Source organism: Octopus bimaculoides, chromosome 14 (assembly GCF_046866305.1).
Source record: "Octopus bimaculoides isolate indiv1 chromosome 14, ASM4686630v1, whole genome shotgun sequence".
Classification (NCBI taxonomy): Eukaryota; Metazoa; Mollusca; class Cephalopoda; order Octopoda; family Octopodidae; genus Octopus; species Octopus bimaculoides.
In genome coordinates, this window is record NC_142941.1 from 49836331 (window position 1) to 49852986 (window position 16656).

The 16656-nt window shown below is 39.5% G+C and overlaps 1 protein-coding gene across 6 annotated transcripts in view; it reads right to left on the reverse strand.

Moving 5' to 3' along the window:
• LOC106868605 (uncharacterized) overlaps positions 1 to 16656 on the reverse strand; it is a 158280-nt gene that overhangs the window by 32197 nt on the left and 109427 nt on the right. For all 6 annotated transcript variants that reach the window (XM_014913947.3, XM_014913946.3, XM_014913948.3 and 3 more), the window contains 2 exons: positions 15333 to 15650; positions 8262 to 8392 (listed from right to left, as the gene is read on the reverse strand). In XM_014913947.3, coding sequence (XP_014769433.2) covers positions 8262 to 8392; positions 15333 to 15606 — 405 coding nt within the window. In that variant the 5' untranslated portion in view covers positions 15607 to 15650. The remainder of the gene's footprint in view (positions 1 to 8261; positions 8393 to 15332; positions 15651 to 16656) is intronic.

The window sequence follows — 16656 nt, forward strand, 5'->3', positions numbered from 1 at the left end:
CACCTGGCATGCTAACGATTCTGCCAGCTCCCCCCTGCCTTGCTTATTAATAAATATTATCATCATCATCATCATCATCGTTTAACGTCCGCTTTCCATGCTAGCATGGGTTGGACGATTTGACTGAGGACTGGTGAAACCGGATGGCAACACCAGGCTCCAGTCTGATTTGGCAGAGTTTCTACAGCTGGATGCCCTTCCTAACGCCAACCACTCAGAGAGTGTAGTGGGTGCTTTTACGTGTCACCCGCACGAAAACGGCCACGCTCGAAATGGTGTCTTTTATGTGCCACCCGCACAAGCCAGTCCAGGGGCACTGGCAACGATCTCGCTCGAAAATCCTACAGGAGCCAGTCAGGCGGTACTGGCAACGGCCACGCTCAAAATGGTGCATCTCATGTGCCAACCGCACAAGAACCAGTCCAGGGGCACTGGCAACGATCTTACTTGGCTTGCCGGGTCTTCTCACGCACAGCCCATTTCCAAAGGTCTCGGTCCGTAGTCATCGCCTCGGTGAGGCCCAATGTACGAAGGTCTTGCCTCACCACCTCAGCCCAGGTCTTCCTGGGCCTACCTCTTCCACGGGTTCCCTCAACTGTTAGGGTGTGGCACTTTTTCACGCAGCTATCCTCCTCCATTCTCACCACATGTCCATACCAGCGCAATCGTCTCTCTTGCACGCCACAACTGATGCTTCTAATGTTCAGCTTTTCTCTCAAGATACTTACACTCTGACGGGTATTCACATTGACATTACACATCCAACGGAGCATACTGGCTTCATTCCTTGCGAGCTTACGTATGTCCTCAGCAGTTACAGCCCATGTTTCACTGCCATGTAGCATGGTTGTTCATACGCATGCGTCATACAGTCTGCCTTTTACTCTGAGTGAGAGTCCCTTTGTCGCCAGCAGGGGTAAGAGCTCTCTAAACTTTGCCCAGGCTATTCTTATTCTAGCAGCTACACTTTCAGCGCACCCACCCCCACTACTAACTTGGTCGCCCAGATAGCGGAAGCTATCGACTACCTCTAGTTTTTCACCCTGGAATGAGATAGAAGTTGTTTCCTGTTTGTTTGCAGTCTTTATTGCACCTGAACATCTGCCACAAACAAAAACTAACTTGCTAGTTAACCTGCCTTTGATGTTGCTGCACCTCTTATGTGTCCATAGCTTGCACCGGGTACATCTTATAGAGTTACTACCTACTCCTTTTCTACATACTGAGCAGGGCCATCTACCTGAAGGGGTTTGTGTTTTATCTACCTTCCTACTTATTAGGATTTTGGTTTTAGCTAGGTTGACTCTAAGGCCCTTCAATTCTAGACCTTGCTTCCACACCTGAAACTTCTCCTCTAGTTCTGATAGTGACTCCGCAATTAGGGCAAGGTCATCAGCATAGAGGAGCTCCCAGGGGCAACCTGTCTTGAACTCCTCTGTGATTGCCTGGAGGACTATGGTAAATAATAGGGGGCTGAGGACGGAACCTTGGTGGACCCCTACCTCTACCCGGAATTCATTGCTGTACTCATTTCCAACCCTCACCTTACTGGCAGCATCTCTGTACATGGCTCGCACAGCTCTCACTAACCATTCTTCTATCCCAAGTTTCCTCATTGACCACCAGATAAGGGATCGGGGGACCCTGTCAAAGGCTTTCTCCATGTCAACGAAAGCCAGGTACAGAGGTTTATCCTTAGCTAGGTATTTCTCTTGCAACTGTCTCACTAGAAATAAGGCATCAGTAGTGCTTTTACCTGGCACGAACCCAAACTGCATCTCATCTAAATTGATTCGCTCCCTAATTAGTTGGGCTATGACCCTCTCTGTAACTTTCATAACCTGATCTAACAGCTTGATGCCTCTGTAATTATTTGTATCTAAAGCGTCCCCTTTGCCTTTGTAGCAGTTGACTATGATGCTGCTACACCAGTCATAGGGTATGACTCCTTCGTGTATCACCTGGTTCGTAATACGGGTGACTAGGCTATAGCCAACACTGCCAGATATTTTGAGCATCTCTGCAGTGATTCCTGATGGGCCGGGGGCTTTCCCGGTCTTCATACTCTTAATTGCTTTATCTACCCTGGTACTATCAACTCGGATAGCTGGTCCCTCTATTGGGTCGACATAAGGCAGGCTCTCTTTCTCCCATTCATTCTCTTTATTAAGCAATCTATCGTAGTGGCATCTCCAGACCTCTTTCTTTGCATCCTCATTTAATGCAAGCGTACCATCATCCATGCGAACACATTTCTCTCCTACAACATCACTATTCTCTCTCCTACACTGTCTTGCAACACGAAATACCTCGAGTCTTTGGTCCTCACGGCGCAGAACATTGGCAAATCTTTCCTTATCTGCTTCCCCTCTGGCTAAATAAACCTGTCGCCTAGCCTCCCTTCTGGCACATTGGTACAATTCCCTGCTACCACCGTTCTTCCAGTCCTTCCAAGCCTGTTTCTTTTGTCTAATAGCCCTGTCTACCTCCTTGTTCCACCACCACGTTACTCTGGGTTGGGAGGGGACCTTACACCACCCACAAATCTGGTCGGTGGCTTTCAACAGGTTGTCCCGCAGAAATCTCCAATTGTCTTCCACGTTGTATGATGCTATATCCCCTTCTATTTCGTTAAATGCTTCAAGTAACTTGTCTCTAAGTCTCTGTCCGTTTGCAGGGTCTTTAAGCTTCCACACCCTTCTTCTCCAAGCCTGTCTAATTCTGGGCACCCATTTTGCCTTGATCCCAAAGTCGCTAACTACTAATCTATGTTGTGGGGTACATTCTTCGCCAGGGTAGGTTTTGGCATTTATAAGCCGCCCTCTTTCCCTATTTCTGGCGAGGATGTAGTCGATTTGGCTAGAGTGTCTGCCGGAGCGGTAGGTGACTAGGTGACTGGCAGGTTTCCTGAAGTTGGTATTGCAGACCATAAGATTGGTTGCATCACAGAACTCCAGCAGTCTGGTTCCCTCCTCGTTGCGGGAACCGAAGCCATAGCCTCCATGTATGCCATGGAAGCCCCCAGCACGACGTCCGACATGACCGTTGAAGTCTCCAGCCACAAAGAGAAGGTCCCTGTCACTCGTCGACGAGGTAGTTTGCAAGAGGGTGTCATAGAATTGGTCTTTCAGACCATCTGGTAGCCCAGGTTGAGGTGCATAGGCTGAGATGACAGTAGCTAATCTATGATGAAGCACTAGTCTGATCTTAAGTACTCTGTCACTTACTCTAACGACCTCGATTACCTTATCCACCCATTTCTCCGCTAGAAGTATTCCTACGCCCCCGACCCCGTCAGTGTTCCCTGCCCAGAAAATCTTGTACCTGTGTTCTTTGCCTGTGAGGAACCTTGCAGAACCTCCTCTCCATCTTACTTCCTGGATGCAGCACATATCTACGCATCTCCGTTCAAGCATCTCAACAATTTCACCAGATCTACCTTTCAGCGTGCCGACGTTGAGAGTGCCAATCCTAACAGTATGGGTGTTGGGGGTGTGGGCCTGTAGCCTGGGAAGGGGAAAAGCAGTGTCGTGTACCTGAAAAGAAAACTTGCAATTGGAAGAATTCATAAGCAAAACAGTACCTACAACCTGCAAACATTTCTCAACCTTAATGCGCTACCCAAAGGTAGGGGAGAGGATGGCCAAGGCCACTAGATGGGTTCCGGGAGACAGCCGAGGTTGACAGGATGACAGAGGAATGAACTTCCGGTGGAGGGGGCGGGATGACAGAGGAATGAACTTCCGGTGGAGGGGGTGGGATGACAGAGAAATGAACTTCCGGTGGAGGGGTGGGATGGCAGAGGAATGAACTTCCGGTGGAGGGGGTGGGATGACAGAGGAATGAACTTCCGGTGGAGGGGGTGGGATGACAGAGGAATGAACTTCCGGTGGAGGGGGTGGGATGACAGAGGAATGAACTTCCGGTGGAGGGGGTGGGATGACAGAGGAATGAACTTCCGGTGGAGGGGGTGGGAGGGCGGGTTACCGCCAGCGAGTAGATAGGGCTCTTAATTGTAGATTTTAAATATTTGAGAGACAACAATGCATAAATCGTAATTTTTAAAAGAGCAATGAATTCTGGGTGATTAGAATATAACGTAGCATGAATTTAGGAAGCTTAGAAAATGAATAAGCATGAATTTAAGACAACAACTGAATTCAATTGAATTTCATGGAGAGAAACAAGATAAATAATAGGGGGCAAAACTAAAGCGCGAAGGTATTATGAGATGTTTGAGGCCGTAAATAAATAAAAAATCTCTATCTTATCTGCATCTTGGGTATTTCGTCGTACTTGAGAGAAAAGCTGAACATTAGAAGCATCAGTTGTGGCGTGCAAGAGAGACGATTGCGCTGGTATGGACATGTGGTGAGAATGGAGGAGGATAGCTGCGTGAAAAAGTGCCACACCCTAACAGTTGAGGGAACCCGTGGAAGAGGTAGGCCCAGGAAGACCTGGGCTGAGGTGGTGAGGCAAGACCTTCGTACATTGGGCCTCACCGAGGCGATGACTACGGACCGAGACCTTTGGAAATGGGCTGTGCGTGAGAAGACCCGGCAAGCCAAGTAAGATCGTTGCCAGTGCCCCTGGACTGGTTCTTGTGCGGGTGGCACATGAGATGCACCATTTTGAGCGTGGCCGTTGCCAGTACCGCCTGACTGGCTCCTGTAGGATTTTCGAGCGAGATCGTTGCCAGTGCCCCTGGACTGGCTTGTGCGGGTGGCACATAAAAGACACCATTTCGAGCGTGGCCGTTTTCGTGCGGGTGACACGTAAAAGCACCCACTACACTCTCTGAGTGGTTGGCGTTAGGAAGGGCATCCAGCTGTAGAAACTCTGCCAAATCAGACTGGAGCCTGGTGTTGCCATCCGGTTTCACCAGTCCTCAGTCAAATCGTCCAACCCATGCTAGCATGGAAAGCGGACGTTAAACGATGATGATGATGATGATGATGATATGTCAGCGAGATAATTTAGAATGGGTTTCTCATTTATATATATAGCCAGAACCTGAAGACCTTAAGGAAAAACTACGAAGGAGAGAGAGAGGATGGAGGGGTAGACAGAGGCATGGCGGGAGAAAAGATCATCATCATCATCATCATATATATATATAAAGAGAGAGAGAGAGAGAGAGGGGGGACCAGTCAAGCAGCACATCACGCTGTAATTCTTGGGCTGAGAAATCAACACTTAAAAGCCATAATTTTAAGGAGCGATAAGAATTTTTGAATAAAGGAAAATGGGTAGTGGTGGGTAGGTACCGCCAGCGAGTAGATAGGGCTCTTAATTGTAGATTTTAAATATTTGAGAGACAACAATGCATAAATCGTAATTTTTAAAAGAGCAATGAATTCTGGGTGATTAGAATATAACGTAGCATGAATTTAGGAAGCTTAGAAAATGAATAAGCATGAATTTAAGACAACAACTGAATTCTAATAAGTGAGTCATGAATTCTGGCACAGCCTCTGTGTGTGTGTGTGTGTGCTAGCATGCGTGCATGGGTGCATGTGTACTCCCCTGTCGCCCAGCTGTACCGGTATTCATTATATATATCCAGTACTTTCAACAGTAGGGTGTGATTTGAGCTCGTGTTACCAAACCGATATTATTGACCCTGAAACACTGTTGGCTGGTTGTAGTAATATTCACGATGGCTTAGTGGTTAGGACATTTGGCTCTCAATTGTAAGGTCATGAGTTCAATTCCCAGCAGCATGTCGTGTCCTTGAGCAAGACGCTTTATTTTACGGTGCTCCAGTCCACTCAGCTGGCAAAAATGAGTTGTATTTGTAATTCAAAGGGGCCAGCCTCGTCACATTCTGTATTTGGAGTACTCAGCCACTTGCATGTTGATTTCCTGAGCAGGCTGTTCAGTTGATTGGGTCAACTGGAACACTCATCGTTGGAACCGGCAGAGTGCCAGTTTGATTGTTGTTGTTGTTGTTTAGCCCAAGTCAGGTCTGGTATGGTAGATATATGACTGAAGACACTCCAGCTGTGACCATCACGTTTCAAGAGATGAAATAAATCTGTGAGTTCCTACAGAACCAAAGATCGTGTGGAACCTTCCTCATAACACTGAGTTCTGTTGTTCTCCAGCAAGCAGCGAGCCATGCACGATGAAGCAGAACTTTGAATGTAGACATGATGGTTACGGCTATTATCCAAACACAGTATATCTAGGACTATATCACCCAATGTGATCTAACTTTGACCCTTTAGCATTCAGATTACTCTATCAAATGTAAAGGTTATTTATGCAAATTGCTTTTAATTTATCAGGTATTATGTTGTAGCTTAAAGATTTCAATGATGTGATTGTTTATTTCTACAATGGCATTGTAGGGTAGGTATGAGAGGCTAGATCTGGCTAATTTGAACAAAAACCAGGTAAAATATTTGGGCTGGATATAAATGCTAAAGAGTTAAAACAATAAAAGCTTGTGATTCGTGAGGTACTTAGTTGCTATTTCAAGCAAGTCAAGGAATCGAACAATGGCACAGAAGCTCCCCTTTGGTACATGTCACCTGCCACTCTTGTTCACTTGATAACAATGTCTTTTGACGTTGGAAGATGGAGAAAACCATTATTTTTAGGAGATTCAAAGAACTATGGAAGGTATAAGAAAGTTCAATGACATTTTGGAAAAGATGCTCTGGGTCTGGCAGAACTCAAGACTTAATACTCTTCAAATGGAATAATAATGGAATAACATTTGGCAATGTTTGTCTTTGATGTGGATTGGTTCCATTGATAATGGTTTATTTGTTTCTTCTTTTTCATTCACTGATAGATGATACGGAGAAAATTGTAGACAGGCAAACAGATATATGTATGTATATGTGTATAATAATGTCTTCCTATATTATGTGATGTGTGTGTGAACATGTGTGTGTGTGTGTGTGTGTGTGTGTGTGTGTGTGTGTGTGTGCACGAGTGTGTAAATATGAATATACACATTTGAGTTACGAATGTTTTTGAAATGTCATGAGAAAACTTAGTTTCTCAAGATAAATATTTGGAATTTTGGTTTCTCTCAGTGAGAATTTCTTGTTTTCATTGTAAACTTTCAGTAAAATTCCGTATTAAGAAATATTGCTGTGATGAATAATTCTTTCAAAATACTTTCTTCATGGCATGCCTCATGAAGCGTTGGCATTCACTGATAGTATGGCATTTGCAGAGATTCCTCCCTGTTATGCTGCATTCACTATTTGTAAGGTACAGTTCTTCCTCAGCTTGTCTCTTTGACAGCTCTACCATCTTGGGTCAAGTGAAGACCCAGGTTGAGCATCTGGAATCTTGGGTGTCTGTCACTCACAGGTCTCAATCAGTTGAGCAAAGCAGATGGGGCTACATCAACCTTTGCATGTTACTAAGAGTCAATAGTAGGCCAGAAGAATTTGAACCCAGGGACTAGGGACAACTTTCAGAAATCATAGGGTTTGTAGTTTGCCATGTTGAAGGCGGTGAAGGACATTACCATATGAAGTAAATTCAACAGAAATGCCATAAAAAATGTGCTGAAATGGTGCACATTCTCTCTTGATGGCTCTATAAACCTGCTAATATTTGGCATTCAACAAATTCTGTCTGACCCCTACAAGTGTGGAAAAGTGGGCATTAAAGCGATTATATTCTAGTATGTTATAGACAGCCAAATGAACTGTGAGAATATAGAACGAAGTCCTTTACACAGAACCATAATAATCAGGGAGTTTAATATCCTTTATTCACTCAACCATATTGCATTTACCATTATTCTGCAGATCCTTATTTTTTGAGTGCTAGAACCCTTTGCATGGTTCAACAGCACCTTGCCCTTTGGCGTCTTTAGTGGAGTATCATCTGGTGCAAGAATCCAATCCAGACCTCCAATAAGATAATTTATGAGATTATCTTCCCCCTCCCCACCCTGTCCTTCCCTTTCTTTCTGCCATCTAAAGCAATGGTTCTCAACCGTGGCTCCCAGGGATGCATGTAGCCCTCAAGCATCCTTCCGGTGACCCCCGACAATCTTCTTTAATTGACTTGTGTTTTACTGTTTTTTGGTGAGGCCCCCTTAAAAAACCCAGGTTTTTGGATCTGACCCAGATATGAAAAAAGGTTGAGAACGACTGATTTAAACCCTTCCCTGTCAAACTAATCCATAAGACAAACCGAAGTACAAAACTGTTGAAAGGTTTCAGGCCATATTGATGAGAGATTCCCAAGAGTGAAAGAAATATCTGAAGAATTGGAAACCAACTTACCAGAGCTAACTGTGCGCTGGCATCAGAGAAATTCCACATTGTGTTGTAAGCATAATAAGTTGGGAACCAGATTTCATCGTTTTTAAAGATTCCGATTGTATTTAAGACTTTGAGCATCTTCATAGAAACAACTGGCGGAAAAACATGCAAAGAAAGGAAAGAGAATGTTTAGTTTTACATGTCAACGACTGTCTTTAGTTAATCTGGATCAAACAAACTACCAATAATGCACTTACACCAATGGTTCTCAACTGGGGGTCCAGATGATTGTTGGTGGGGGGGGGGTCCATATAAGATTTTGTTGCTAAAATTGATGTGCAATAATTTGATTGTACTTCGAAGATACACAAAACATTCTAACAATTTTTTGAAAATATAAGTCGTTACAATATTTAATTACGAAAACATAATGGGATTTTTTAAAAAACTGAATGGCTCTGGGGTCTGATAAGCAAAATAGGGATCAAAATGGGTGGGACATGGGTTGAAAATGGTTGAGAACTGTTAGCTGTCACACAAACACACACACACTCATGTACAGATGTATATATACTCCTTAAATGATTATTCATGCTCTGTATTGAATGCAACTCTGTATGTGTGTGTGTACACAGGTGTGTGTGTGTGTGTGTGTGTGTGTGTGTGTGTGTGTGTGTGAGTGTGCAAATGTGTGCAATACTTAGTTTCTGCCAAGAGAGGAAGTTTAAGAAGTCCTAATCACCTAACAATTATTACTTTTTGGTGTGAGATATCTTCTGCTACATCATCAGGATGCACAGCTTCACCTTGGCATCAATTTTATTTATATGTCCAACCTTCAAAATGTACTATTAATGCTTAGCTTGAAACAGAACTTTCTGTTAATATCCGCCCCCCCCCCCCACATTCTGCTTACATTACTTCTTCACACTATATGCTACATTGACTTCTATACCAAAAAATACAGTATATATAGCATTTATTTTCTGTATATATATATATTGTATATGCAGGGTGTTCAAAAGGTCTCTCTGCAGTGAATTTTTTGAAGACATCCTCAACACTGAGAGATATTGCTCAAATATTGTCTCTCTCCATTTGTAGGCCAACTCATTGAAAGTGAAATTAATAAATGCATACTTTCTGCAAGATGGAGCTACAGTACATACTTCGTGCATCACCATGGTGCTACTTCAAGAGTTTTTTGGTGAACGGATTATTTTATTTTATTTCAGTATTTGTTTTATTTTATTTTATTATTTTATTTCATTTTATTATTTATGTTTTATTTTATTTTATTATTTTATTTCATTTTATTATTTATGTTTTATTTTATTTTATTTTATTTTATTTTATTTTATTATTGTATTTCATTTTATTATTTATGTTTTATTTTATTTTATTTTATTATTTCATTTCATTTTACTATTTATGTTTTATTTTATTTTATTTCATTATTGTATTTCATTTTATCATTTATGTTTTATTTTATTTCCCATAATGTTTATAGAGCATAATCTCATTTAATCATCATGTGACAGTGATTTACTCTTGATCAAATTAATTTTTACTGACTCTGTTTTAAATGTCATTGTACTCTAGTTTGATGTCATCGTACTCCAGCCGAAAGATATTTGTGATTCCAAGCAAACATTTGGTTTTAACCCTACAAATGTGGAAAGTGGATAAATCCACTCAAAAGTTTATGACCATTTGCTGCGGAAAGCAGTTTTATTCCAAAGCTTCGGAAAAACCCTTTGCTGCGAGAAGCAGAGAGACTACCTGTGGCTACCTGTGGCAGAGAGACTACCTGTGGCTTTTTTTTTTTATAAAAGAATTTTTTTTTCAGATTTAAAAAATTTCTTTTCACTTATTTCATCAAATATCTCTTTATAGAGATAGATAGACAGATAGATAGAAATAGATAGATAGATAGATAGATAGATAGATAGATAGATAGATAGATAGAGAGAGAGAGAGAGAGAGAATTGAATACATTTAGTGGAGGATATGAAAACTGTATCCAGACGAGATACAGAAAACTTGAGAGACATTTTATTATCAACATTTTTACAGGAAGTAAAAGAAAGAAAAACAAACATTAAAAGTATAAAAAATCAAATAATTAAAGAATCCCCCCCCCCCCCCCTAACTATCTCACTAAGGAAACAGAAAAAGAAAAAACAAAATGGTATGAAATTACAGAGCCAGCAGCAGCAGCTGGTGGTGGTGGCCGAGAGTTTCAGGTTGCACAGCTCGGAACAAATGGCATGATCAGCTGCACCTCATGGACATGATTGCAAAGGTATTTCCATGGGGGAAGGGCCAGTGGCACTTACTGCAACAGCTGCTCCACCTTGTGGTGAGTCATTTCTCAAATGTTTTGCAGAAGCAAAAAATATCAATAGTATTTGTTGGTGAATAATTAACATCATTACAGGAGTGAGCATGAAATTTAATTACGCAGCCAACGGAAAAATGTTATGAAGGTGGTTTGGTTTCTCTTGAGGTTTTCTCTCTCAACCCTTTCCACTAATGAGACCCTAAACTGCTATGATTAGCGTATAAAACGAAGCAGAAGAATCAACAACGAGAATAAGCAGAGAAGAAATGTTCAGTCATTCAGTGCAAAGTTTTATCCCGATAACCTCAAGGTTACTTATGATTTTAGATCGAAAACAACTGGTGATTTATTTAACAATGGGGTTGTGTTTCATAAGCTGTTGCTAATAATACAACTATAATTGAGTAAATATTCACATCTTCTTAAAATATTAGTTTGTGTGAACAAGGAGAATTTATTAATTAAGACCATTGCTGATGTAATGATTGAAAGTAGGCTTATCAAATGTTAATATTGATCGAGTTTACTGTCACTGTTATCTTTCAAGATTGTAAACATTCTACGATGAATGAACACAATGAGTTTTGTATGACTATTCACAGAGAAATTCCAAAAGCTCTATTTGGCAAATCAGTGAATCGGAAACCTTAAGGGATTTTTCTTTTTGATAAAGAAATTTCTCGAGTCAGAAGTAAACTGAGATAATGCTGTTGGGGAAAAGTTTAGCATGCACAAGACTACAAACTACAAACAACAAATACACAATATACAATGTGATACAAGAGATCTGGGCACGCATAAATAATTGACTAAGTTATATATAAGCATACACACACACACACACACATACACACACACACACACACACACACATACACACACAAAGGTGCATGGCCTAGTGGTTAGGTGTGTTGCACTCCTGATTGTAAGGTCATGGTTTCAATTCCCAGACTGGCTGGATATTGTGTCCTTGAGTAAAACGTTTCATTTTATGTTATTCCAGCCCACTTGGCTGTTAACTGGATCACCCTGCGACGGAGTAGCCCACCAATCAAGAGGAATGTTTGCCTGCTCCCCTATCCAGTGGGGTGGCACCATTCAAAAGTTAAAATGATACAAAGCGCATTGTGACCAGCGATGTATAACAATGTCCGATAGTCTGGCTGTTCACATGATCCCATGATATACATGCATGACATCAGCATACTCAAATATCAAAATAAGTCTAACGTCACCACACACACACACCACCTTCTCCTTTATAAGTACCATTCCTTTCTCTCTTTCCATCACCTTCCACCCCTCCCCACTAAATACATGCAGAACTGTCCACAAACTCCAAGCAATATTTTCATTGGTCAAAATTAATGAACAACCCTCCGTTATACAACCGCTGCTTCCAACATTAATGCTATGTTGCCTGAGGAAATGACCACATGAATATGATCCACCCAATGTCCATGGATACTATGAAACTGTACTGAAATCCTCCCAGGAATATGGACTATTATCGTAAGAAACATGATATGTGGAAACGTGTGTAGTAATGCATTTAAATATTTATAAATTTCATCCATGGATTATTATTATTATTATTATTATTATTATTATTACTATATTTATCCTATCAGCACAGTTTGGTACAACCCCCAAGAAAACTGCTATTGCCAGTTGGTACCATTTAGCTGTAGCTGGAATAATAAAATAGGAGATTCTTTATGCATATTCAAAAATGTTTCCTGTAAATGAACTTAAAGGGTATATATCTTTATGTATGTATAAAATACCATGTTATATTATGTCATATTATAATGATGCTTGTTTTTTGTTCATCTTTGACGGGGGAGGAGGAAAACTGATGTTGCTAGAAGCTGTCTGACAATGACTGGGGTTGAGTGATATTGGGTAAATAGAGACTGTATAGAAGCCTGTGGTTGGAGGAATTGTAATTGAAAAGGTACAGCCTTGTCTTACAATACGTCACACTGGTAGCTATTCAGGGTACGCCATTTGTGCCTGGGGTATAATTGAGAAGCAGGTAATTCATCTGACTGAACAAGTGAAGCCTCGTCACCAAACAACACAGAGCCACCCACCACCACTGCCACCACCTAACGTTTTGTTGATGATTAATCTATCTAGTTTAGTGTTTAACTCTCAGGTATATTTTTTTACCGTTATTATTTTCAGTGAGAACTTTGTTTTAATGAGATGTCTCGCCACCCCCCACTCCCACCCAGTCTTTTGAATTGATATATTTTTGTTAAACGGATGTGTTATGTCAATCTCTGTAGGCGTCATACAGAGATGATCTCATGACCATGTCTATTTGTTTTACTAATATTTCCCTGCCTTTGTACATCTAGGAATAAACTATGTTATGTTCTTGTCATCTTGTGTTAGTTTCATCCTTGCATGTTGCTGTTCTTGTTGTTGCCATCGTCGTTGTTCATTATTTACATTATTTACATTTGATGGATATCTTGTTTGTTGTTAACACAACATTTCGGCTGATATACCCTCCAGCCTTCATCAGGTGTCTTGGGGAAATTTCGAACCTGGGTTCTCATTCCTAAGGTATTTTTCAATGTTATTATTATTGTTATTATCATTATTATCATTATTGTTATTATTATTATTATTATTATTATTATTCGGGTCACTCCCTGGAACCGAACTCAGAATCTTGGGGTTAGTAGCCCATGCTCTTAACCACTATGCCATATGCCCATGGGCATATGGCGTTGTCGTTGTTGTTGTTCTCTATACTATCATCAACTCTGTACTAAGTCAGACTTTTGGTAACTGGAACACCTTTTGGTAACTGGATATCCTTACTGCATTACCTCTGGATATCCTTGTTGCTTATTTTGATTTTAATCACCTTACTTTGAAACTATGGATAATACCATACTAAATTCTGGTGCCTAAACTTCAGTACCACATTCACCTGAATCTTCTCTCTCTCTCTCTCTCTCTCTCTCTCTCTCTCTCTCTCTCTATATATATATATATATATATATATATATATATATACTCTTTTACTCTTTTACTTGTTTCAGTCATTTGTCTGCGTCCATGCTGGAGCAGCGCTTTAAACACACACATATATATATATATATATATATATATATATATATATATATATATATATATATATATATATATATATATATATACATATATATATATATATATATATATATATATATATATGCATATATGTATGTATGTATGTATATATACACGCATGTATATACATATACACATGCACACATAAATATATATATTCATATGGTATAACACATATATATATATATATATATATATATATATACATGGAGAGAGAGAGAGAGAGAGAGAGAGAGAGAGACACTTGATTAATGTTATTGTAGATAAAAGTAATTTAAGAGCGAGTGTCAATATTAACAACAGATATTAATGAGTGAGAGACTAAATGGCGATTGGGAGACAGACTGAACAAACCTTGCTTCGTTAAGTTATGATCATTCGTTAATCCATCAATGTCGAGCTAAGAGAGCTCAGTTTCTGTTATGATATGAAGATACCTTTAAGATGGGTGTATACAGGAATATGTTCTATGTATACATATACACACACACACACACGTGTACACAGATATATACACATACATGTATGTATCTTTATGTCAATAGGTATGTAAGTGTATGTGTTTATGTGAGAGTGTGTAGGTGTATATGTATATGTATATGAGTGTGTGTGTGTGTGTATATGAGTGTGTGTGTGTGTGTATATGAGTGTGTGTGCATGTATACAAGAAAGAGTGTGTGTGTGTATGTGTATATACGAGTGTATGCGCCTATATGAGTTTGTGTGTGGATCTGTGTGTGTGTGGATGTGTGTGTGCATGTGAGGTGTGTGTATGTATACAAGAAAGACTCTCTGTGTGTATGTGTATATATATTCGAGTGTATGTGACTATATGAATGTGTATGTGTGGATGTGAGTGTGTCAGTGTGTGTGTGTGTGTATATGCATACAAGAAAGAGTGTATGTGTATATACGAGTGTATGTGCCTATACGAGTGTTTGTGTGTGTGTGTGTGTGGGCGTACGCAAGTGGTTACACTGTTACGAATGTGTATCATAAACACTTGAGTAAATGTTATGACATGCTAGGTAAACATTCTCTTCTCCAACCAAGCAAAATGTCCATATTAAGTGCCTGTATATCACTTGCACCAGTGCGGTTACGTCAATGCATTATTGTTGCAACAAAATCCGCAAAATGTTTAGTTTTCACTTAAATATACAGCTTTGATTACAAAACGAAAAAACATGTAACATACCATCTTCATTTTTCAAAACATTTCTGGTTAAATGGAAATGCTAAACTAGAATCATTCAGAAACAATTGAGTCTTTTTTTGTTTCTTTTTTGTTTTAAAGTAAAACCTGACCAGCACAATTTTGATTTCTGATAATCGCATAAGCCAGTATATTTTGATTTCTGATAATCGCATAAGCTTGTATATTTTGATTTCTGATAATAGCGTAAAGCCAAATATTTTGGATGATAGCAGTTGGTGGTTGTAGCGGTGTAACAAGGATTTGAAACCGGATTCTTGGATACATGATCAAACATTACAACAAACCACCATAGTTTCATGTGGTTGGTCTGTTAACTGACCAATCAATGTGAACTGACCAATAATCTGAATGCTAAAGAGTGAAACTTTAAACGATTATAAGATAGAAACCAGCTTACCTGCATAGCCCTCGGAACTCAGTAGGTCACCGATTTCTTTGCGCCAGTTATAATAATCCCAATAAGCATCTCCAATTTTCTTTTGAAGCTTCATTGCTTCTCCGTGGTGATAGTCCTCTAATTTCTCAAGTTCATGTACAAGTTCACGTATTGAATCTAAGACTTGATCCAACGTGTAACCTTTTGCAGATAACTTGCCATTACTGTATTGGTTTTTGGGTTGAGTCTTTGTTTTGTTTACGCCGTCTTTATTGGTAGATGTCAAACTCTCCATCTCATTTGTGACACTAGATGTGTCATTTAAACTCACTGGTTCATCTGAAAAAAATAGAAAGAGCCATAAAGAATCAACAAATTTCACAGTTAACCTCCTCTTTCTGTCATCATTTTTTCTTATTTCCATCTCCCCACCTCTCTCGCTCGCTCTGTTTTCTTTGATTTTATTCTGTAGATGATTGACTAGCAGAAGAAATCAAATAACTGAACTTAGCTTAGAGTTCAAAATGTGTCATGAGACAGTTAATTCTTCTGCAGTGAAGGAATCTTTGTTCTTTGGATTTCACTATTTTATGGCAAGTGGAACATATTTAAATATAGGATAACAAGTTTCCAATTATTATGAATGGCAAGCAATTCCATCATCTTATCTTATATATAAATATATATATATGTATGTTTTTAGATATATGTGTATGTGTGTATATATATATATATATATATATATATATATATATATATATATATATATATATATATATATATATATTTGAAATCTAAAAGTCTTGTATTGAAGAATAAAGCTGATGTTCCAAAGAAGAGATGCTCTCAAGCAGAATTGAAGTAACAATGTGAGATGATGTTTCCTTAATCATCAGTGGATGGAATTCCGTAATCCTCCGGTTTGGTTTTTCTCCGATAAAATGGGACAAGAGTATCTGTAGTCGAAGTGAAGAAATTAAGTACAGATTTCCAAACAATGCAAATGGTGGGGCAATAATAAATGTAGTGGTGGTCATGTCTGTGAGTCCTGTTTCGAAAATAAAAACAATATCTGGACCGCAGTCAGTCTGATTTAACTAACAGAAGACAAAAACATAGAACGTTCAGATGTAAGTTGTTTTAAAATAAACCAGTGGAAATGTTTTCTATTTTTGGCAAAAATGACATGGAATGAGTTTAGAACTGGAACTACGATATTCCTTTTGGTTGTTTTTTATTGTTTTCTTATTGTGTTATTGACCAGTAATTGCAGAAGAAAAGAGAGAATGGTTCACAGGTAAGACATAGACATTTAAATGAAAAATCCAAGGTGAGGATGAAAGGA